Genomic DNA, 25,002 nt, shown 5'->3' on the forward strand with positions numbered 1-25,002 from the left:
AAACTGAAGTGACTTATGGATGGACACTGGTGAAACGGTGATGAGCAGTGCGGGGAGACACCGCGACGCTGGCAGCCGCTGCCGGGCAGTTTGAGCCCAAGCGCTGCCCGTGGGCAGAGCGGGCTTTGCAATAAATCTTTGCAGGACGTTTAGGAGCTTTCTCTCCTGCCTTTCCTTTTTCCCCTTTTGCCCTCCTTTTTTTCTTCCCTCTCCCACCCCGTTTTTTTTCCCCTTTTCTTCTTCCCCGCCCCATCCTATTTTAACCAACAAGGTTTTCGGGGGCCGAGGGGCGGGGCCGGGGGGGCGGGGCCGCGCCGAGCCCGGCGGAGCCGCCCTGCCTGCTGCCTGCTGCCTGCTGCCTGCCTGCTGCCTGCGTGCTGCCTGCTGCGTGCTGCCCTTGCCCTCGCCGCGGCCTGGGGATGTCGTCGGGCGGCAGCCTGAGCACCATGCAGCGGCTGGTGGAGCAGCTGAAGATGGAGGCGGCAGTGGAGAGGATCAAGGTGAGCCGGGGCACCGGGGTGGCCGCTCCCCGCGGGGCGGGGGGGGGGCGGCGGACACGGGATGCTCCTGCCTTCTCTCACCCGTGTGCCCGCCTCGCCCGCCCTGCGGCGGGTCGGGGGAAGGGGCGAGGGGTGCGTGTGCCCCGGGGGGCTCCGTGCCCTTCCCTGGTGGAAGGACCCGTGAGAAATAACAAGAGTGGCACCTCATTAATTCTGCACAAGCAAGCATGATAATCGAGAGTAGTTCCTCACGGCTGAGCCGGCCGACTTCCCCCCTGCTTCTGGGCGCTGGCAGGGTTTGCAGAGAGAGGCGGTGTGGTTTTGTGCCAGCTGACACGCTTCGGGAAAGCAGGCGATTTTCTACGCATGCATGAACCTTCTCATGCTTGCAGATTTCCAGACAAAGGCAGGCTAGCGAGGCGGCCCTGTCATCTGCTAGCTCCTAAGGTTGGGGTTTTTTTTTTTGGCTCTGGCAGCTCAAACTCACCCCTGCAGACCTGCCCAGGACAGCTTTTGGTTCCCAGCCGATCGAGGGGAGGGGGGTCCACAACTGCTTTGCGAAAACGACTTGTTGCCAGCCACGCACAAAATCCGGCATAGACTGTGAAGTAATGAAGGTCAAATTAATTTGTGTCCTGCACTTTCCTCTTCTCTCATCACCTCCATGCATTTGCCAGTTTTTCTCTGGCCAGTCACAAAACACAAGCTTCCTTAGTTCAACAACACTGCCAATGCCAGTATATTGAGCTGCAGGAACTTAGCTAATGATTTAGAAGTAATTTAGAATTCCCTTTCTAACCATTCCTGTCCTGGGCTGGTGAAAAATTTGAAGTGCCCAATGCAAGGTGAAACCGCTATGGCTTTTGGACATCACCCTGATCGATTCACTAATGTTACTACATTTTATTAGGGAATACTGAATCAGCAGATGTTTGATTCACTGAAAGTGATTGTAGAAACAGCTCAATGCAGAGTAGAAATGTAGGCCTTTTTGGTAAGAGGGGTGTTGTCTGACACAGAAATGATTGACCAAATATTTCTGTCACTTTATACCACTAGCAATAGGCTGGAGCTCTGTTCCTGCTCATTTTGAGGCATTATATGAGGCATTATACTCACTCCCTACTTTTTGGGGTTTTTTTTTTGGGGGGGGGGCGGGTGGGAGAATGTATAAAAGTTAGAGTCTGTAGCTTATTGGGGGTTCTTTGTGGCAGTAAAATATTGTGGAGCTGGACTTCTCAAGGCTACACATTTATGATGGGTTTGCTTGTGCTCCCGGGTAGCTTGGCCTTGTCAGACCTCTGCCTCATGTTTCTTGCAGCATTGTATGCAGCAGCCTCTTTCCAGGTCTGCTGTTCTAGGAACCTGTTCCTGTCTTTTTATCATCACAAGTGAAATCACGCATGATTAAAAATGTGTCTTATAAAAAGCATTATCTAGGGTTTCCTGACACGCAGTGTAAAAACAGTGAGGAATATATTCAGCTGGTGAAAACCCACTTGGATCAGTTTTAGCAGATGCTAAGATAGAAAACATTGTTTTGGCTGCTTAGAATAGACAATGTGTTTTCAGACGGAAGCTCAGTATGAAAGAATTTTTAAAAATACATCCCATACTACAAAGTTCCGATAGTGATTTTGTTTATGTTGCCAGCTAAAAAAGCAGACAGGAACAATATTTTCAGAAAGAGGAAACCAAGTAAGAAAGAAGTGCCCACACGTATCTTGCACGCAGAAGGCTGCCGCAGGAGCGTGTTTGTCCTGTGATGAAATACAGCAAAAACCCTTGTAGTTTCTGTGTGAACTGGAGGGGTGAAGAACATTATAGGGGAGTAGGTAGGTCGAAGAGTAGGCAGATCTGTCCTAGAACAGCAGTCTGCTGCTGTACGGATAATTCTCACACAGGTGCCAAAAATGAGGTTTGTATCTTTCCAGGAGTACCAGGATATACATCGCTTGGTATGTGTTGCAGAGTTCAGCAGCAAAGTGCAAGGAGATGCAGTGAGGAACTGTTAACTGTGCTGTGCTCATAGAGCAGGCCGTGCTACAAATGACTCCCCACGTGCTTTCCCAGGAAAAAGCTCCACGCAGCCTTGGCCTGATCAATGTTGGCAAGCAGCACCTCCGCCCCGTAGCTGTGTGGTGCCCAGTCAGGTACCAGCAAGGGGCTGGTGCTGTGGTTGAGGCAAAGCTGCTGCAGGGCAGGAGACCTTTGCAGCCTCCAGAGAGAGGCTTTCCTCAAGGAAGGGAGGAGCAACAAAGCCCACTGACTCGCAGGGATCCTTTGTGCCTTGCTTCTCCCTCTACTCTGCTTGAGAGAACCTGGGAGGCTGTGGGAAAACCTGGGCTGAAATGCTGGCAGCTGCTGGGTAAATTCAGGCAGTTACCATGATGAGCGTCCTGGAGGGCAGCTGCTGAACAGGGCAGCAAACAAAAGCATGTGCTAGGCCGGATTTCCTACATGCTTCCAGATACTGTCAGAGGGGATGGCCCAGAACCAAAATGCCATCAGGGCTCCTGGGTGGCCCCTTCGCCCAGGAGGCTGAGAAGCTCAGATGATCCTTCTGGCTGTTGTCCCTCTGCAGGCAATGCTGCAAAGTTCTATAGGAAGAAAACATCAGTATTTCAGGAGTCCGGTAATGAAGGCAGAGGTGAGGTCAGAGGGGAACTTCTATTCCCACCAATATGCTCAGTATTTTCTTTTATAAAAAATGTAGCAGACCGCATGGATTTTGACAGTTCCTTGCAGCTGTTACCAATGTGTGTCTGAGAAACTGGGAATTCCCCAACATTTTCCTTCAAAAATACAGGCACACAACTGACTTGGTGTCCACAGGGAGAGCAGAGGAGTTCAGGGCTGGAGGTCTCTTGCCTTCGGGCTCCTGGGTTTGTTCTGCAGCTCTGGACTATCCTCTTTGGGGGCCAGAGTGTGGATTTGAAGCTCTCACTTCATGCCAGGGAAGGTGGCAATTTGGACTTAAAGATTTTCATCCTCATCTTTTTGCTTTCGTTCATTTTTATGCTCTGTGTTGCTTAACAGTTTGGAAATGAAAATCCTTTTTATAAATTATCTGAGGATATAAGTGTTGAAATATAAACCTGGATATGGTACAGTAGATTGGAAAATATTGTGGTCATGGCCCTGTGCATTTTAACGAGGACAAAGTCCTTATGTGCTTGCACCTCAGTCCTCTACACTCCTCTGGCTCATCACTGGCATAGTATTTCATGGATGTTTCATCAGAGCTTTGTCAATGTACATCTGTGCTGATTTACTTGTTTTAGAGTCCGAGAGCTGACTTGGCTGCTCTCCAGCTCTGTTTGATAATGGTTCTTCAAGAGGAAATGCCTAATAGATGCTTGTGAATTAGTTTCCTCTCTGGATTTGTTTTTCTTTTTCCTTTACACAGGTGTCTCAGGCAGCTGCAGAACTCCAGCAGTACTGTATGCAAAATGCCTGCAAAGATGCCTTGCTTGTTGGGGTTCCTGCAGGGAGCAATCCCTTTCGAGAACCCCGATCCTGTGCTCTACTCTGAAATCAGGTAATAAAGTCACAGACACCATGATAACAACTCTCATTTGAAACTCAAGCCCTAGGAGGGACAAGGGCACACGGTGATATCTGTTTGAATGTTGAGTTCTTGGTAGCAAAGTGTTCATCACTTCCCTGGTGGCTCTCAAAATTGTTTTCTATTTCTTTTAGGTGTGGCAATTGAAACATGTCTCTCTCCTACAGCTCTTTCTAGAGTTGTTTTGTTCATTACTTTTTTTTTTTGGTTGGTTGGTCAGTTTTTATGTTTGAGCAGCTATAAGGTCATTAGCAGCATCCAAAATAATAAAAACTGTGACACACGTCTGTATTTGGCACAGCCAGACATAAAAACAAGTCACATACCCAGTTTGAAGGGCAAGACAAAGCTGTGGCGGTTGTATGTGTTCTGATGACTAGCTCACAGCTCAGGCAAGAACCTTGTTAAAATACATTTTGTCTTCAGTGTCATGTTGCAGTTCATTCGGCTGTGTCTGCCCTTCAGCCCTTTCTGTTCTTACTGCTGTTGCAGCACCACAAGTGGTGGAAGCAGAGAGGACCTGAGGCAATCTGTAATCGCATCCTTTGTAACCTTTTTCAGCAGAGGTCTAACGGATGAGGTGCTCCCTAAACTCTGCCCTAGCGCTCGGCATTGCTTGTACCTGCGTAACACCTGCCAGGGGTGGGGGTGACTGACCAGCATATGCAAATCGTTGGGGTCCAGTTCTGTGAGTCTCACTCTTGTCTCTCCCATCTGTCACACAGATGTCAGAGACTGCGACAGGAGGAAGAAAGGCCGTGTGTGCTGGTAGTCTCAGGCAGGATCATACCATCATTTTTGTTGGAAAAAGCTTCTTTCTTCCGCATGACAAGTACATGTGGAAGTAGGACATTCAGAAGGGGTTACTCTTCTTTAAAATTAAAAATAAAAATTGTTTCTGCTAAAGAGCTGAAAAAAACTTACAGAGAGAGGAAGAACCACTGAACTCTGTTCTTTCCTTGAGAGTGCTATCAAAGTGAAAATTAATGTTTTCTTTAAGGGCAGAATTTAAACCAGAACATAAACTACTTGTAAAATCTTCCCCTTCCCACCGCCAGGGTTCCTGAGCTTGCAGTCGTGCTTGTGCCTCATCAATAGTGTGGTTTTGATTGTTGCTATGTAGGTTTGGCAGAATAGGACTGAACCTGAAGTCAGAGAACTGAGCATGAGATGCTCTTCTGGAAAAACTTGGCCGGGGGGAAGGCACAAACAGAAGGTTTTCTTAATTTAGGCGCCACCCTTAATTCTTCTTGCAAATAAGATAAAATTGACAGTGACTGTTGCAGGTGTTGTTCTGTTATTGAAGCAGCCTTCTTACATTTTTTTGTGTGTGTGTCCCTGTGTGTGTATATATTTCTAGGATTCAAGTTGGATTGCATCATCCAGATAGGATACAAAGTATTTTCTCAAATGAGTTTGATGGTTAATTTGTGATACTTTTAAAAATGCATAGCTCAGCCCAAGATGATGGTTAGTCATTTTTTGCTGATAGATCAATTATCTAGTTTATTATTATTTAGTTATCTTAGGATCATAAAAAAGGAGAGCAAAGGTGAAAAGCCAATTACAAAATTTTATAATATTCAAGGATGCCAACATCAAACAAAGGAAAGCTGTTATTCAGTTCTTCTCAGTGCAAAGGAGCTTTTGTGTTATAACTTGTAAGAGAAATGTATCAGCTTAGGAAGACAGTATTTAATAAACTTTTTTGCCCTCTTATAGGGAAGGTCATCGGAGAGTTGCCTTCAAGCATGACATGAATAATTGCCTTCCTTCACAAGAAAAGCCTCTCTCCGTGTCCTAACTTTTCTGTGGCTAAAACAAAGTCCTAAATATTTATCTGTTTGTTCTTGTGTATCTGTACTTCACTATCTTTTGCTAATGTTCCTAAAGTTTTTAAAATATTACTCTTAGTCTTTTCATAATGATTGCCATCATTGATGTACTATGCGAACTACAAATGTTACTTGAGGAATTTACATTTTAGAAAAGAAAAACACATGGATTTTTACCAACTTATTTACTCCTGTCTTGGTAAAATGTTACAGCAAAATGATAGTAAAAACTATTTGTTTCTTCCAAAATAAACCATCCAAAAAGTGAATTGTTAAAGTATAAACCTAAATGATGTTACAACTGAAGTAATGTTCTCAGGGGGAATTTTGCTTCCATTAGCAAGACCTGGAACCAACGACAGGTTTTTTTCAAGTGCATTTAAGTCCATGAACGACACATACTAGAAACTGCTGGACACAATGCATAGCACAGGGTAGATTCCTAAGGCACATTTCCTGCAGGACTTCTAATCTGTAATACTTCTCCTAGTTTGTATTTGTAAAGGTACTCTCATGGTGGAATTCCCTTGACGTGTTTAAAATGTGACGAAACAGGCACAGAAAACCCTATGAACACCCAAAGATAGTTGCATGCATAATTGCCAAGGTTTGCAATACACAAAACTTACTAAAGTGGGCTTGGTCATTTGCCTTCAGTTTTTTATGGAGCACTTTTACAAGAATAGCTAACTTTTTTAATAGGTTTTTAATTTTCTACTTTCTACTTGTCTACTTTCTATTATTTGTATTAATCTTTTAGAAGTTTGGAAATAAAATTCCTTTCCCTACTGACTTTGAACTCATTGTTTAATTGTAACAAAGAACAGATATTTTAAGGAAGAGGATGCTTTGATGTTGCAGTTGGAGGAGAGGCCTCAAGCTATTTGGCTTTTCGGGAAGAGAACGTTGCTGTCAGATTTTTAGAAAACGTCTTATTAACAGAAAAATCCTATTTATAGCTATTTACCATTTTTGTGGAAATAGTAACAAAATTATCAGGCTTACTTACACATTTTGAAACTGTAAGGAAGTTATTTGCAATCCAAGTATTTGATTTTCAATAACATTAACTGAAATGGGGCAATGTGTGTTCTCCAGGCAAGTCAGTCTTTGTCAAAATATTTTCATGCTTGCTGTCCTGCAGGAAGACACTGAAACAAGAGTCGTAACGCTGCCAATATGTATTGCACCTTTAAATACAGAAGCAAACATCCTTCCTTAAGGGCTTTTCTTCCCTCTGGCTTCCTTTCATTGTGGGCTATTTGAATATGGCAGTTTTTCTTTTAGTACTCGACATGTGCACACATGGCGGAAGTCTAGAGGAAGCATGGTTATTATAACTTGCACAGAGGTGATCAGGGGCTCAGACGGGTCAAAATGCTCAAGTCAGGGAGGGAGAGGGATAAAAACATGCATCACATGCCTTTCAAGAGGCAGCATCTGGCTGCTGGCCACTCCCAGGCAAGCCCTTCATATTTCTTTTACCTCCCGCAATAAAACCTCCCTCCATCCCCACGTCTGTTTCTCTCCCCAGACCCTGTTGCTGCATATGCTTTCCTTTTTAGTGTCCTCATTTGGAGCTTGGGCTCTGGAGTGGCTGCTGAGCTGGCATAAGGACCTGCCAAATGATAGTGTGCAGGAGAGAGCAGCCACTGCCAGCCAGCCAGTCAACTGCTGTTGTTTCTTGGCTGCCCTGCTCAGCTCCATGTGGTGTCTTTCAGCTAGAGCACCCCAGTCAGCCCGTGTCGGTGGAGCAGCATTGTGTGAGCACGCTGCAGGTCCTGACTGCATCCACGCCTCGCACCAGCAGTGGATAGAAAGACCTGCGCAGCAGTTGCAAGGTAGATTGGGAGCGGTCCACCCTGGTATGCCTGTGAGTGTGGTGGTTATTCTGCAGTCCCACAGGAGGGAGACATGGATTCCCATCCTCTCAGAGGAGTGCACTTGTTGCACCCCTTTGCACTCAGGGCAGTGTGTGCATAGTAAAGCAATAAATAATAAAGCAAAATTAAGTGAATGCACACATCTGTACAAGAAAAGGCCCCCTTTTCGCACCAACATCTCTCATAGCCCATCAGCAAGGCTCTTCTCCATCTGCAGGTGCCACCTGCAGGGTCACTAAGCAGTTTACAAATTTGATCCAAGACTGAGTGTCCCTACCCATTGACAAAGGACTGGTGATTAGTTTTTGTATTGCATCTTTTTGTCTGAGAATTAGTTGCTTCCTAATTCTTCTTAGTTATGGATGATTTGGGGCGGGGGGAGGGAAGTGCATCTTTACAGTGCAACAGTAATTTTCCTCCACATTAAACAGATGGGAGGAGGAGGAAGAATGTCACATGTGATAAATTAGGCAATGTGTACGTATCTGTGAGAGATTGAGATTCATAAACAAATACAGTAAAAAACAACAGGTCATTTCAAGCCCTTTTCCTTATTTTCCACTACGTTGCCAGTAACAAACTGTACACTGACATTTTTTCTTCCTAATGGAAACTTAATTCAGACAGCACTTGAATTTTCTTTACTTACTTAATGTAGGCAGCATGCCTCTTTTTTTGAAGTGATGTATAGATTATCTGAGCTAGTCTTCCATGACTTTTAACATGAAAGTTCTGGTGCCAGCCTTTGCCTGTGGGACAGGAGGACATAAATACATAGTTTGTCAGTGGCAGCTGTAATTTTCTCCACTGTGGTCTCTGCGACTGAGACTTTGTAGAGCTGCACTCTTAAAAGAACAGATTCCTGGGCCTGGCAATTTGGGAGACAGTTGTGAAAAACAGAGCCATAGCCGTGACGCAAAGAGATGGTAAATGGTTAGGTCAAGTGACCACAAAAACGGGCCAGAAATAGTAAGCAAACTGCAATTTTTGTCTTTCTCGTATTCTGGGCAAAATAGGGAAACACTGGCTTGTTTGCAAAAGTCTTTTTATCTTCCGCTTGAAAGGTGTTTTCTAAAGTCTTGCAAACAATTTGGGTACAAATACTTTGGGGATAATACTGTGAACTAAAATTGCTATTAGTGCTGTCATCATAGCTTTTAGAATTGTCAGCTAAAAATCAGCACTCCGTTTTCTCTGAAACACCAAAGCTTTCTCCCTTAAGTGCTGGTTTTCTATATCTTTTTGTGATATTTGTGAATATGCGCTTAATGAAGGCTCAATGTCAAGAAAGTATTTTACTGCAAGTATAAAGCACAAACTTGGGTGTTTTTTTTTCTTTTATTTTTTCCCTTTCTATTATTGCATCAAATTTAAAAATATTTGTGAGTTTGAAAACTGAATCATCTCAGCTGAAGGCCACTGAGCAGACACTGACATTCTGGAGCTGGTAGGCATGCCTGTGCAAACTGTGTATGCATTCCTGCAGCAGAATGGAGTTACTGTCTACCATTGCTCCCACACATATTTAGATTTTTGTTGCCAAATCTTTTGTTGGAAGGTCAGGGTCTGGGTACTCAAATCCTCTCCCTTCTCTAGCTTGAAATTGAGATGCCTTTTTTTTTCTTTTACCCCTTCCAGCTGTAGTCTACAATATCTGGCCCTGCCTCCCAGATGACTCTCGTCTCCTTACTTGCCAATGCACTGTAGCAGGCTGAAAAATGTCAACAAATGGCCTCCACTGGCTTATGCAGAGAGCTGGTGTCACAGCTTAGGTCTCTGAATCAAATCTATGAGAATCCTAAACTTCAACATATCTTTCACATGTTGTCCATAAAACAAATACCTTCTTTCCGCAGCTTGACTATGATTAAAGGCAGTTCAGAAACTCATCACGTGGTTTCTAAAGGAACTGTCAGAAGGAAGAATTGGAACTGAGCCCAGGGGACAAATACCATGGGTCACAGCTATAAGTGCAAGAAAGATCTAAGACTTATGAGCAGCCAGGAGATTCCGGCAGATCTAGTCCATCTTTAAGTTTGGAAAGCTGCATGCTCAGGGAGTGAACATAGGTGCCTTAGAAACTCTATGAACTTCAGTGTCTGGGGCTTTTTTTCATTCATATTTTACTTTTTCTGTCACTCATGAAAACAAACAGAGAAGCAGTAATTATCTAGGTTCAAGGAACTAGTTTGTTTAGTAAAATTTTAAAAACATACAAAAGAATCCTGAATTGCTAAGGTTTCCTAAACCCTAATTTCTCTCTAAAAATGAACAAAAAATTTAATTTAATCTATTTCCCTTCAAAGAGCTTAAGGATTTTAAAAAGTATATGTAGTATGCAAATCCCCATTCCATTCAAAAGAATTTAAGACGTGTTTGTCCATCACTTCTTCCAGGGACTCTTTCATATGTCAGTCTCCTTTTTTTGAACTCTGGTATTCCTGCAAATCCTGAACCTGGAAAAGAAGTGGAAAGAAAATATATGTATGATAAACTACAAATACAACATGTATGCAGAGTTAACTATGTGTTTCTCAGAAGGAGTAACAGACCTTAGCTTTAACTAGTATGCTCTGTATGAAAAGTATCAACCACCACAAAATGAAATGTGTACAGATTAATTACTGCTTACTACTGCTGATCAGTTTTATGCATATCATCTTGTAATAATAATAAAGGACCTGATATACAAAATAAATACACCGACCTGCACTATGTTTAACCACAATATTTCAGTAAAGATTTTAATGCTTATTGCTGTTTCATTAATATTACACTCAGTACTATTCAGTAACTGTGAAAGTTAATCCTTTTTAAGCAGAGACATGTTTATGGTTCCAAGTTGTTTTAAAAAGCTACTTACATTCTTAAGAGTCAAGTATTTTTACAATAAAATATTTGAGAAGTTGCCCATTCAAATTAAGTTACTGTAAGAAAATTCTGTTCAGTCTTTACAAAATATATTGTCAGAAGGCTTTAACACTGACCTAGAGGATTTAATCTGTTCTAGTGGAAATACTGGCTCGGCATATTGGCATTAATTGTGGTTTAACAGAAGTTTGATCTGCAGCCTGGCGAAAACCCTAGGGGTTCCCAGTGTGTCTTTATAACTCAACTCTGTACACATTTCTTAAACTTGGGATTTCACATTTCTTAAATTTAGGACTTCAGAAAGCTTTCACTATATTAAGGTATTTTTTTTGCATTACCATTCACAGCTATTTAGTATACATATTTTTCCCCTGGCTAGTGAATAATAAAGTAAACTAAACCCATTCTTCCAAAATCTAAAGCAAAAACTACTTTTCATTTTTTAAATTTGATTCAGATTTAAGTATACCTTTGTCCTACTGGGCAAGAATATTACAGAAAACTTATCGGTCAGATATCACAGTGTTTTCAGAATACTGTAAAATGTGGTACCAGAAGAATCTGCCCTGATGTCTACTGAAGCTACTGTATTTAGAATTTTATAGTACTGGTGCCAATTACAGGTTACCAAATACTGTTAAGTACCCAGCAATACTCCAGGTCTCAATTTTAATCCCAACGGAGAGGCAACAGGTCTGTTCAGAGTTTCTGTATGAACATTTTAATTTACATAGGGTGAAAATAAAAAGCAGCTCACCATATCCAATTAACTTTCCCTCTCTTTACTTCCATAATTGCCTTAAGCAGCCCATGAAACATAACGATATCAACGAGTTACTTGTGTTTTCATTAATGAATCTGATCTAATTAGTAAAAGCATTTAATGCTGTGCTGACCTTGCTGTACCACCAAGAGATTTAATGACAGGCAGCAACAGAGGAAACATAAATTAAATTATCTGTACTAGGAGTTAGGCACTTTATTTAAGAAGCTTATTCTTGGATTTTTAAAGAATGTGGTGCCTCACCTATAGAGAGGGAGCAGAATTTTTAAAAATACTACAATATACAATACAGCAATACTCAGTGTGACAGGGACTAGTAATGATTTCTTACTTTTAAGACTCCATGGATATTATGGCTTATCAAAAAGGTCTCAACTATGTCTGAGAAAGTAAATGAGGGATAAGAAAACTACAAAAAAAGAGAAGCTTTGAGCTTTTATACAAGGACTGTACACTCCTTCAGGGTAAACAAAGTTTTGAAGTACAGACTATATCATCTATTCAAAGAAATATGCTTTGGAATGATTTCAAGATGGAGAGTTTAGCCCTGGAGACATTAGCTAAAAAAATATTCCAAGAATAATGGAACTGAATGAAACAGACTTAGAAAGTCGTCAGCATGAGATTCTTAGTCCATTAATGCCAACAGCGAAAAACAGCCATTGGTAGCATCTAAATTTCACTCTCTGGATTTGCTGAATCTACTTTTTGTTCTTTAGAGAAAACACTTGCTAGTCTTTTCTTCCCCCTTTTGTCCAAACCTATGTTTACAAAATAATCTTTCCCATAACTTTTAAAATAATTCTGGCATGTTTATTATGCATATTTCAGGCCCTGTCAAAGAGAGAAGAGGATGAAGCTCACAATATTGGAAAACTACACTTTTCAGTATTTTACCAAGGAAAAATAATGGCAGTAACACTTTTTTTTTTTTAATATTCTTTATGCTCAAAACAGAAAATGAATGTTTAGGAACCTTTTATCACAGAAGAAATAGATATGCAAGTAAGTTTTTAGTAAAGGAAACATGCAACTGTTGGGCTGGATTGGATCTAACAAGTATTTGAAGAAAATACAAAATCTAGTCTTACAGATACTCCTGTTTCCAGTTGAATTACAAACAGAATTCCAGCAAATTCTGCTTGCTTTGGACATACCTGTTCTATTTTTTTCTTTTTTCCATAAGAACAGTGGACTTTGGTTCCTCTTTCCTTTAGTTTCTCTACCTGATTGGTGAAAATTCAGACTATGAAGCTCATCTGGGTCAACAAAGAAATCAGGGAGAAAACTGTGAGATGCAAAGGTATCACATTGGCCTGTGGATGAAGAGTCATTCCACGGGGTCTGTTTAATCATAATTTCTGGGCCCTTAAATGTCATGTCTCTAAATTCTTCTAGAAAACTCTTAGAGCTCTCCTGAGGCGCATAGTCACTGAAAGTTTCAAATAAATCCACTTTTTCAGAATTTTTGGAAGAATGATCAGAGCTATAGTGCATCCTGAAAGGCTGCCTCTGAACATTAAGGGAATTCATAGCATCTAGATGAGCCAAATCTTCACAGTCCTTTGGCACAGCAAAGAAATTCTGCTTCCTTTCTGTAGTTATTTCTGAAGAACATGACTTCTTTTGCAAATAACTTGGAAGATCAGACTCAGGATGATGATTCAGTGGAGGAATCACTGCTTTGGAATTCATGTGAGATGGTCCTGGTAGAGAAAAATTTGAACTGTTCTGTTTGGTGAATGAAAAATTAGCTTATTTCTCTACATTTTACAGAAAACCAAGATGTCATTGGACATTTCAGTTGCAGTCTGTCTCCTCAGAATAACTGACCTTTCCATGATTAGAAGATAAAGATTCTAATGTTCAGATTTTCACTTAGTTTCAAAGGAGACACATTTTCCTAGCAATTCAAGATACTACCTGTGCTATTTTGTGCCTTACCAAGCAGTTCTAAAGACTGATGATTTTGTTTATAATCTGGATAGAATGTATTGAAGTTATTTTGGTTTTCTGGAGATGATGCACCTTTCACGGCTGTTTCTAGAGGAGCAGCAGCATTTAGGCTGTATGAAGATGTCATGTCACTAAAATGCTAAAGCCAAAAAAAACAAAGATACTTGAGTAGTGTTTATAGTACATGTCTACACTGTCAAATATGAAAAGTTAAACCAGTTGTTAGGAGTCTAAGATGTATAATGTTTTCTGTACCGGGAAGAAAAAAAAAGACTTACCAATGCGGAAGGAGAGGTATGTACAGTAGACAAGGTATCACCTGTCTTAAATCTATGAAGAGGGTAAGTAATAGCCTGTCTCTTGAAACACAGGAAAATCACTACCTTAATATACTTTATTCTCTTTCATTAGTCCAGAACTGTAGGAAGTAGTGTCTGCAATGGATTGGTGCATATCATACATCACAGAGGAATTAAACTGATGAGATCTTTGTCTGTTTTTCAGTCAGTAAACATGGCTTTACACATATGCAGTTATTATAATATCATACACAAGTTGATATTCAGTGCCCAAATATCCATTTACTTGCTTCTTTACCTTAACTGCATGCTTCTGATGTGGAAGTTTGTCCTCTCGTTTTCTTGACTGATCAAATCCATGCATTTTTTTGTCTAATTAGCTGACTATAATCAGTCTATAATTTTCCCAGATCTGGCCCAACTCAAACAGTAAGAACACACAATTCTAACTGCAGAGTGGACACTTTAGTGAATAGAATTCTGTATATTAACCTCTAGGGCCCTTTCAAATGCTTAGTACTATGAATTTATAAGTGGTGAGTTTATTACTGTGGAAGAAAGGCAGGAAGGCAGGAAAAAAGGGAGGGAGGGAGGACAAAAGTCCTCGAAATACTTAATTGGAAAACATTGCTTATATTAGAGAAGCATATAAGCTTGTATGTTGATACAATACTTGATACAATTAAGCTTGAAGAGGAAGCTGATCTAATGCATATTTTTCCAGTTAGGAAATGTTCCAATCATCTTCACACAAACATAATGGTGACTTGACAAAATCTGCTGAGAATTAGCAGGCTCAACATTGCTGTAGCATATAATTAATTTTTAAATGATTCCAGCAAATGTGCATGTAGCTTCAGACAAAAAAAACCCCCGCCTATATTACAACAGTACAAAAAGATTGATCTAATACATAAATGAATTTTGGCTGACCTTTAAAACTTTTTTTGGAACCTCTGGCAGAAGTTCCTGAAGTTGATCAAAGCTTGCAAGAAACAACTTGTTCAGTGAAGATCCCTTCTTTAACATAAACTGGGCAACCAGAGGGTTGATACATGGAAAAGTCAGCAGGCATTTCTCTGTCTGGAAGTGCAAATTATTTTGTTAGATTGATATCTGACAAGTTTTCTTTTTTCTTTTTTTTTTCTGTTTCTACAGAATGACAGCCCTATGAATAGGCCATACAGAATATCATAGAAATAGAGCTTTCAAACAGTGCACTTTTATAGCCCCACAAAAACTTTTTTTTAAACTATAGATGTAATCATGTATCATTTTTGCAAAAGAGTAAGTTCTGCATAATAATTTGATAAAAAAGCAAGCACAGTCTAAAGATATTTCTATTCTAAAGGATGAAGCCAGTGGATCATGTAAACTTGATGTGAAAATGCATTACCAGCTTTAGTATTTATCCATTTTGAAGAGAATTACCTAAGTCAGGATAAACTGATAAAGCTGGTTTTGCTTTACAGGAGTTAATGCTCGTAAACAGCAAAGAGACAGGTGCCAAAAGCAAGAGCTGCTAGGGGGAGGGCAGCAAGCTGAGAGCTGTAGCATTTTAAGAATGTCAGCTTCCAGCTCCTGACTTTCATGAAGCTCCGCACTCAAGAGATGCCAGGATCTAATATCTTTAACAGAGACAACATACAATCAATGACTCAGTTTTTTACCAGTATCCTTAATCTCTAAATTGGAAAACCTATAATCCAATATCCTATGCTTGAAAGGCCGTGCCAATACCTGCTTTAAAATGCTTCTGAATTTTGCAAAAGCCAAAAAGGACAGTCTTTACAAGAGTTCAAATCTTCCATATAAAATTAACAAATGCATGTTTAATTTGAAAACCTTAATAAACAAGTTAAAGAACATCATATATTTGACTGTGATTGGTGGACCTGTTCCAGCATTTATTGTAAATATCCAATATCAACTACTCGATGAGAAGTTAAACAAATTTCTACTATCTTGTGTTAAAGCAAGTCTGTAACCAACACCATTGACTTCAGTAATGGATCAGCAGATCAGCACTGATGAGTTTGGCTTCCCGTCCAAGTGAGCCATTGTATGTTTATCTTCTACAGTTTGGGTATTTTTTCAAACTTAGTGCCTAGAACTGTAGAACCGTACATATTGGCATGCGGATGTAGAGGATAAACTTCTCTACTGGTTAATTGTGAAAGCATTGGAAAAGTCCAAGCTGCATCTAATTGTGCTGGCAAGGATGACAGAAGCTTTGTATCTCTATATAGGTATGTATAGATATATATATATGCATATACAAAAATAGTTATGTGTATATCTATAATAATGCTTATTTTAAAAATATATTTTAAGAAAACACCAAATAAAAGAAGAAAGCCTAGAGCTTTATGAGTCTGAGAAACGGGAAGAAAACCATGTCATCTAATGGAAAGATAAGCAAACCTCAGATGGCAAGACAGAAAGCCAGGATTTGTCCAACCACTCATTGGGACTGATATTAGATGCTATCAAAATGTTGTCAGCAATCTGCCGAATTACCAGTGCTGTCTCTTCAATCCCTGGTGTAAGAACTACCTAATAGTGATACATAATATTTGGTTAAAACTTCTACTAAGGAATGTCTTAATTTACTACAGTAGTTAAATGGGAAAGCTTAAAGGTGAACCTGAACACAACAGCTGGTAATGTGGAGTAATTAACCTGATCCATGCTTATCATGAGGAGTAACTCCAACATCTGACCACTAGCCTGGCTGCAAATTACACTCCTTATTGATGCAAATCCTGTGTACATGGAATTAGTTATCCTCTAGGTCTTTTATATGTGATCAGGTTTATGGGTATAAGTTCCTAATAAAACAGGCAATTCTGAGATGCCTAATATAGTTTAAGAAGATGTGTAACACTTCAAAGGTGTAAGTAATTTCCACACAAACTACACAGCTGAACACCTGGAATGAAAATACCTTTGTCCTCTCTTTAACCGTCATTTAACCAGATAAATTTGAAACAAATTTTAATATGCAAGTAAGTAAAAAATCACCTAAAAAGATGTTACTTCATGCAAAAGAAATAAGTTACAGACATCAACTTGGTAAGCTGAATGAAACTTTTACCCCATTTTTTAATGTTGATTATTCTAGAAACTGCATTTTCTGCTTTATAATGAAAAAAGTTAATTTATCTTACCACATTAAAAAAATGCAAACTAGCTGACAGCAGAAAAAATTACACTTTCTTTACTTCTACTACATTAGTAACATAATATTAATCTGAAACTTCAGATCAAGACATAGGAAGGATTAATACATGTTCTAATAATTTATAATATTAAAAGTACAATCCCATTTCTTGACTTCTAGTCATAAAAACACTTCAGCTGCTATTTGAATCTGATTCAACTTGTACTGGTGTCACCACAATCTTTTCACTGACTTCAGCAGCACTGAATTAAGATCCTCTCTCTCATTTTAGTAATTTTGAGCTATTTATGTTTTTGATGTAGAATGCATACTTGATTAAGCACTTTAGAAATATCATACAGTGAAGATTAAAACAGAAAGGTTATTACCAAAAAAATTACCTTCACTTCAAAGTCTTCTGACTTCTGTGTAAGTTCAATTAAAGTGGCGTAAATTAAGACAAGGTTAAGCAGAGTATCTCCCGTGAGACTGTATCTATAAAACAGTTTCATTGGACCATTAATATTTAATATGCACATCTAATAATTCCAGAATGCTTGTTCCATGTGTTAATAAATGTCTCTTTCATTTCCTGGAATTCGGAACACTAGTACAGTCTGAGCATTAATATCTTTGAAAGGAGAACTAGAACACATTAAGTGACTGAGTGCTGTAAGGGAGAAAATGGAGTCACCCGACAGCAAAGCAAGCCTGGCCTGAAGCAAAAGGGCTGGATCAGGGTCAGTCACTAGAGAAAAATCATACAGAGAGGAAAGGTGATGCATGGAAAATTTACCACTTGCTCATAGAAAAAAACCTCACAATCAGTAATAAATGAATGCTTATGAACTATATCAACAAAAGCTGTGCTTCCGTAACAAAAGGAGAACTACTGATAGATTGGAAAAACACTTGAATAATGTCTACCTGTTGCAAATGATATACAGTAATGCTAACAGAGTAACTCGGAACCATGTATTTCTAGTTGATTTACTCCAAACAGTTATAAAGAATCATTCCAGTGGTTAGTATTCTTAGTCTTGTGAAATTTTGGGACCTGTTGATTTGAAATACACCTCACGTTAGCATGAACTGCCTCAAAACGTGTTATTTTTTTACAAACATTTCTTTGTCTCTTGTGTAAGAGTATAAAGAGACTAACACATTAAAAACTTCTTTGCTAAATTTTTTGGGGGTCTTAAGTGATTGCTATTAGTTCTATTATTCCACTTTGTTTTTCAGTAGGAGCATGACAACACTGTAGCCAAGTGAAATGTGCAAAGCACACTAGAAATATGAGCTTACAATATTCATATTGTTCTGAGAGAAATGTGTTCCTACAGAGAAATTCGAAGAACAAAGAGTGTTAGCTTGTTCTAATAAGCAGATTCCTTTAGTGACAAGTTTGTTTTAAAAATACCAAGAGAACTTACTCTAAATTCAGTCTTTCTCTGGAATAGAAAACAATCCAACAGCATGTATATTGGAGTGATAGTGCCATCAGCTTCGATATTACATTGTCACAGGATTTCTCATAATTTAATTCTTCCACACTCTACCATAAAATTAATAAAATTGTAAAAATTAATAAATATACTACCATAGCCATCACAAGCTATTAACATGCATTGCTGTATTATGCAGAAGTTAGATCAAATGTAAATACAGCTAAATAATATAGGTATCAAAACCACACCTGGGAGTCAGGAAAACTAGGTTGTATTACCAACTTTTATTTTGTTTGACCTTTAAAAAGCTGATTCACTGCTTCACATCTCTTTTTCCCTGCTGTAAGAAGGAAACACTGCTACTAACTTTTTAGGATGTTCTTAAGATTTTTGAGAACTTGAGTAATGCAAAATACTGTTATAAACCTCTGAAATACTTACTTAACCTATACAAACCATATTATACCTACGCTAAACACATAAAGTACATCTCTAACTGCAATAGCATTTGCAGCAGCATGTAGAAATGGCTACCTGTGTTGTGCTTACAATACTAATGGATTATTTTATTCTTTATCTATTTTCAGTAGCAATTCTACCTGTAAAGACATCTCTCTTGCTGCATACCAGAATTTGTCTTATGCTACCATCTAAACTATTACTTCTTATTAAAAGTAGGACAAATTAGTCCCTAGACTAATTCAGATAACTATCTGAAATGAGAGGAATTAACATGCACACTAGTAAAAGAATATAGTCATACATTTAACTGGTTATTACAATATTCCTTTATACAACTCTATTTTCCAGTATGCACGCTTTAACTGTATTTAACACAACCCAATCTCAGGTCAAGTGTTACAATTCTGTGAAGAAATGTAGGTACAGACATGAGAACATTTTAAACTAGTCAAACTGGCCAAACAATTTTGGAGTCAATGAATTTAGAAATCATTTGTCTTGTGAGACAATGAATGAATTAAGTATGATGGATGGAGGCCTGTCACTAATGGTGTTCCCCAGGGGTCTGTGCTGGGTCCAGTCCTGTTCAACATATTCATCAATGACCTGGATGATGGGACAGAGTGTAACCTCAGCCAGTTGGCTGATGATACCAGGCATGGAGGAGCGGCTGATACACCAGAAGGCTGTGCTGCCATCCAGTGAGACGTGGACAGGCTGGAGAGCTGGGCCCAGGGGAACCTCATGAAATTCAACAAGAGCAAGTGCAAGGTCCTGCCCCTGGGGAGGAACAACCCCATGTACCAGTACAGGATGGGGGCTGAACTACTGGAAAGCAGCTCTGTTGAGAAGGACATGGGAGTGCTGGTGGACAACAAGCTGACCATGAGCCAACAATGAACCAATACCAAGAAGGCCAACGGTATCCTTGGGCTGCATTAAAAGGAGTGTGGCCAGCAGATCGAGGGAGGTTATCCTGCTCCTCTACTCTGCCCTAGTGATACCACATTTGGAGTGCTGTGTCCAATTTTGGGTCCCCCAGATTAACAAGGATGTGGAAGTCCTTGAGCAAGTCCAGCGGAGAGCTACAAAGATGATGAGGGGACTGGAGCATCTCCCTTATGAGGAAAGGCTGAGAGACTTGGGTTTGTTTAGCCTGGAGAAGGGAAGACTGAGGGGGGATTTCATCAATACCTATAAATATCTAAAGGGTGGGTGTCAGGATGATGGGACTGGACTCTTTTCATTGGTGCCCAATGACAAGCCAAGGGTCAATGGGCACAAGTTAGAACACAGGAAGTTCCACCTAAACATGAGAAAAAAACTTCTCTGTGCGGGTGCCAGAGCAGCGGCACAGGCTGCCCAGGGAGGGTGTGGAGTCTCCTTCCCTGGAGACATTCACATTCTGCCTGGCTGCGCTCCTGTGCCCCCTGCTCTGGGTGTGCCTGCTCAAGCAGGGGGTTGGACAAGATGATCTCCAGAGGTCCCTTCCAACCCCTACCATTCTGTGATTCTGTTTTCTGTGATTAGGAGGGAGAAAAGATATGTTAGCAGGCTGCAGATATGGCCTAGAAGTGACCAGCACATAACAGAATTTGGACATACTAGTTTAATTTTGTACCTGCAAAAAGATAGCAGTACATTCATCTATTGTCACCACAACATATTGATCTGTACTTCCAAAGAGCCTTAAGGAGTAACTACTGCTTCTTTCAACAAAGGTAATGCTGTACCTGAAAAAGCAAAATTATTTTATTAAACCTCATTTAAGAAAAATAATAAGGTTTTCTTAAAGTAAATTAATAACATGCATCTCTTAATACAATTTCTTACATTACACAGTCTTTTCATACCTTGATCTTTCTCAAATGCTCAAGTTCACTTTAAGACACAAAGACTACACATCAATGTAGCAGTGACTTAATGAAATATCACTGGATTAATTCAATTACGTTGCTAAGTACATCGAATATGACCTTGATATACAGCCTTTGAGTTCACAACAAGAGATGTAATACAGAAACTAAGATAGATGAATCAAGAAAATATACTTAGATACTCCTTTTGAGTAATTAAATGTGTATTGCATATCTTTTATTCCTTTCATGATTGTGCAGCACAGAGAAAGCACACTGAGTGAAAATTCCCTGACTGTCATTGGTACGATCCTAATTTTTTCTGAGGGAACAAGAACTGCCAGCAGCACAGTCTCCTGTTACCAGCTGTGTTAGCAAAGACTCACTGAGTGAACATCACATGCTTAGGGCTTTGGGGGAGTCTTGGCTGACTAAGGGGGGAAGCTGAGAAGAGACAATTGTCACACTACTTGCCCTCATCCCTAGGAAACACAAGAGACCTAAACCTGAATCTGCCAGCAGTAAGTCCTCTAGAAACTTTTATGGACAGTGTATTCAGACATTGACAAAAAAGTGAACTGTAAGCTTTTCTGAAAACATATAGCTCTTTGCTCACCTATTTAATTACTTCATCAGTGCTAAAAGGAGCTAGTGAGAAAGTACCAAAAGGCATTCCTGGCTATTTAGCTTAAGGCCAGGCTGAACAGAGAATTTGAACAGGTCAGGGTTTAAAAGTGCATGTCAAATTAAATGTTCAAACTTTAAATGTCAAACTTTTTTTTTCCTATTGAACTGTAATTAGACACAGCTCAAAAATAGCTTCACAGCTGACTCAAGGATACAACAAGGATCAAAACTGGTGCATCTCTTCAGCAACATGGTGAAATCAACCATCTGTACCTCTGACACTATGTTTAAGAGATGCTGCTGTTCTGTCCTGTTTCTTTCTTTTTTCCCCGTGATAAAAGGTACTTTCATCAGGTAATTGTTATTGTGAAAGCAAAATGCAAGAAAATTATGTCAAAGAAAATAACATGTGAAATGATTGACAAACATGAAAAATTTTGCTCAGGGTAAAGAGTATTCAAAATGAAGTGAATATTGGATCTTGATTTTACAAATAAAGTAGTTTTAAACTGTTTACTGTTTTTTTTAATATAGCTCTGGGAGTTAAAAACCAAAAAACACAAAAGCAATTTTTATGAAGAATTAAATACAGTCTTCCAAGCACCAAGAAGCCCTAAAGCAAAAAAAAGTTTTGGGGTAATGTTATGATTTTCAGGGAAAAGTAGACAATTTAAAAAGAAGTTTTGATTAAAAGTGCCAGCTCATCCTTAAAATAAACAAATCAGCCAGTTCTGTTCTGGTTGACACCTGTGTGATCTACAGAATTAAGCTATCAACTTCAGCAGAAAAATGATCTCCTTTTCTCTTAAAATGCTAATAGTGTAATTGCAGACCTGATAGCCAAGCAGATGGCTACTATATGATATAGTAGGACAAGATATATGTCCTGGAAAATGGAAAATAAATAGTCAATATGATTAAACAGGTTATTTTTACTTACTTGGATTCCAAAAGCTGAAGAATATCTGGCATATTAAGAAGACCGTCAGTTGTCAGAAATACATAGGGAATCTGTACCTCCAGAAGAATGGAACCACAGGGATTCCCTGTAACATTTTGTATATGTAAGACAATAGTTTCATAAGCAAAAAGCTAAAGATATATTTAGGTACTTAAATAGACATATCTTTTTAAAATGCAGCTTTATTCATCCCCATTAAAATGATGTTTTTTTTTTAAAAAAAAGATTAAACTCTTCTGAATATCTTTGAAATTAAGCTTTAATTTATATTCCTTTAGATCTACAGCAACATTTCCTTAAGATAAGGAAGGGTTGATACAGCTTGAAGTAACTGTAAACAACCTGTGAACTTGGCACAAGTCTCCTATCAACAAACATTTACTACTACATCCTGGCCAAAACTAAGCTTGCACCCTGAGAAAAACATCTTTCTATCTTGCTGTATAGATAAACCAGCTCTGTCTGCTTAGCTTTAGCCTTCATAACTTCTCACTCATTCTCTTCCACAGGCACATGCATTTTAGGGAACAGAAAACGCTTTCCTTTCATATGCCAGCCCAATTTTTTATTACAATTCTGGAAAGCACTTACCTATTTGTATTGTTTCAGGGAGGGTGGTTTTAAAAGTCATATAAGTAACATTTAGATTTTTGCACAGGTTTTTCCAGCAAGAGTTTTCAGAATAATCATATTCCATTACTAATGAGAAGTGTGTCCAGGGGAAGTCAGTTCCAATTTGCTGATTATGTACAATAACACAGGAATGTCTACTAAGGCTTAAAAAAACCCAACAAAATATTAATAAAATTAAATTCAGGTAGAATTACCCTCAGAACGAAATAAACACATTTTTACTTTGAAGAATTATCACTGTTTAAAGTCTGTTTACAAAAAAGTATTTACCCTTCCTGAATTTAAAACTGTGATTTCTTAAAAAAATAATTTGAAAAATAAAAGCTGCACTTTCCCCCTCCAATTATCTACTCGAAGTATTTATATTTTTCTGCAATGTCATAATTTGTCATTATTTCTTGTATGCACTTTCCCACCCATCTTCTTCTAAAACATGCAAACCAAACACGTTTTTCTACACACTCTTCTAAATAAGATTTTCTAAAACAGGTAAAACAAAAAGTTAAAAACATGCAATTGCATGTTTTCTAAAAGTTCATCTGAGCTTCACAGGTAAGAATTTTAGTAGAGTATGGACAAAATTCTGCCCTTCCAGAGTGGAGCTGTAGATCCATATTCTGAACTTTTTACTCCAGCCTGGAAAGTCCCATGGAAATGTACAAAAGTAACAAAAGTTTCACTAATGTTAGTCCTGAGTAAAGACTTTGTTCTCAAAAATCAAGATAACTTACTTGCTTATGATGACTTTACAACCTAAAAAGGTTCCTTTTTTCTCAGAATTCAAATCTACAGCTTTTAAACCTGCATAAAAAGAATTAAAGCCTTAATCTAACAAATGAGCTTCTGTGGGTATGAATGAATGCACAGCAGTATGCAGCAAATGTGGAACAACACAGGATATTAAATTTTTATGTATTTCATTGTGTGTCTTGATGAAGTCCTACACAATTTCAGTTTGTATCGCACAGCTGGGTCTAATGATTTAGAAACTTCCATTTTTGAATCCAAGGAAGAAGTAGGGTGAACAAGTTTAATGTCTCACAAACTCACAACTTGGTTACCTTGAAATGAAAAATTAAAGGGTAGTGCAAAAGGAAGCATCTTTGCCCCTTTATAATTTAAGTTCCTTTACACTTTCTGTACACTTCAAGTTTTACAGGTATGACTGGAAGATGTAGCTAAAAAGAGATATTTGTATCACACAAATGCCTCTCTTCATAAGTTTAGATAATTAGATTGACCTGTGTTTGCAACCAAGTCTTGAGATCTTAAAACAAATTAAATACTTTTCATTAAACATTATTATTAGCAAAAGCATTGTGAACATGCCTTCTCTCTTTCAAAACATTCTAAAAGACAGGCTTTCTTCCTTTAAGAGCACAGGAAATTTATTTTTAAAGGCAAAAGAACAATACAATACATGACACTGTTGATAATGTTCAAGCAAGAAGGAGTTACAAAAATGGGTTTTAAAAAGCAGTATGAAAGGAATCAGTGGCTTGCTCTAAATGTAAGTACAGCCTCAAATAACAATCTTCCTAAAACATATATGTTTTACCAGCTGAATCTGAGATGTTGAACAAGCTTGTACAAAAATTACGCACAGGTAAAATGATGAATTGATGAAAGTGTTGCTTGGGTCAGTGTGGGGCTGGGATATTGGAAACAGTATTTTTTTTCCCTTGAGTTTAATAGATTGCTACAGCTTATGCTTACATACTTAGCAAATTAGAAAACAAGGTCAGCAACAGATGACTAAGGGAAATCATGATCTGTACCTAGCATCCTCATTTAAGTTTTTATGCTAGGAAGCTTAGTTAAGACTTCTAAATCCTAACTGCTCTTAATAAGCTTGCAAGGGAGAAAACTTGTGACCACCAATCAGCTAAAAAGAGTGAGACAATCTGACCAAAACAACACATGCAATTATAATTACGGAATAGGCTGCCCACATCTGTTATGTTCTGTTAAATAAATCTTTAGCTTGACAGATGAACTATCATTCTCTTGCAACAGAAAACATCATACCAGAACTCTTAATCAAGGGAACATAAAATTACAAGAAAGAAAGAAGGCTGATGGAAGAGTTAGGAAACAGAAAACAGTGAGAAAATTATATAGAAAGGTTCCTTATGAGGAGAAAAGGGAGAAACACC

General features: G+C 38.9%; 2 protein-coding genes across 2 annotated transcripts in view; one reads left to right on the plus strand and one right to left on the minus strand.

Moving 5' to 3' along the window:
• Window positions 1-362: 362 nt before the first annotated feature.
• On the plus strand, window positions 363-6,695 carry GNG10 (G protein subunit gamma 10). Its single transcript, XM_064438774.1, has 3 exons — window positions 363-500; window positions 3,910-4,041; window positions 5,791-6,695. The coding sequence occupies exons 1-2, from the start codon at window positions 420-422 to the stop codon at window positions 4,033-4,035; spliced, it is 207 nt and encodes a 68-aa protein (XP_064294844.1). The 5' UTR covers window positions 363-419; the 3' UTR covers window positions 4,036-4,041; window positions 5,791-6,695.
• A 3,395-nt stretch (window positions 6,696-10,090) lies between these two features.
• Window positions 10,091-25,002, minus strand: part of SHOC1 (shortage in chiasmata 1) — a 55,102-nt gene continuing 40,190 nt past the window's right edge. The window contains exons 18-28 of the mRNA XM_064438772.1: window positions 23,578-23,647; window positions 22,805-22,989; window positions 22,193-22,298; window positions 20,391-20,502; window positions 18,293-18,414; window positions 17,261-17,354; window positions 16,121-16,252; window positions 14,630-14,779; window positions 13,386-13,536; window positions 12,599-13,147; window positions 10,091-10,242 (exon numbers count right to left, since the gene is read on the minus strand). Of these exons, the coding sequence (XP_064294842.1) occupies window positions 10,142-10,242; window positions 12,599-13,147; window positions 13,386-13,536; window positions 14,630-14,779; window positions 16,121-16,252; window positions 17,261-17,354; window positions 18,293-18,414; window positions 20,391-20,502; window positions 22,193-22,298; window positions 22,805-22,989; window positions 23,578-23,647 (1,772 nt within the window). The 3' untranslated portion in view covers window positions 10,091-10,141. The remainder of the gene's footprint in view (window positions 10,243-12,598; window positions 13,148-13,385; window positions 13,537-14,629; window positions 14,780-16,120; window positions 16,253-17,260; window positions 17,355-18,292; window positions 18,415-20,390; window positions 20,503-22,192; window positions 22,299-22,804; window positions 22,990-23,577; window positions 23,648-25,002) is intronic.

This window comes from Phalacrocorax carbo, chromosome Z, assembly GCF_963921805.1.
Source record: "Phalacrocorax carbo chromosome Z, bPhaCar2.1, whole genome shotgun sequence".
NCBI lineage: Eukaryota > Metazoa > Chordata > Aves > Suliformes > Phalacrocoracidae > Phalacrocorax > Phalacrocorax carbo.

Coding starts and splice junctions, on each gene's coding strand:
- GNG10 (XM_064438774.1), top strand. CDS start 420: ATGTCGTCGGGCGGCAGCCTGAGCACCATGCAGCGGCTGGTGGAGCAG. Junction 501..3,909: donor CGGCAGTGGAGAGGATCAAG/GTGAGCCGGGGC, acceptor TCCTTTACACAG/GTGTCTCAGGCAGCTGCAGA.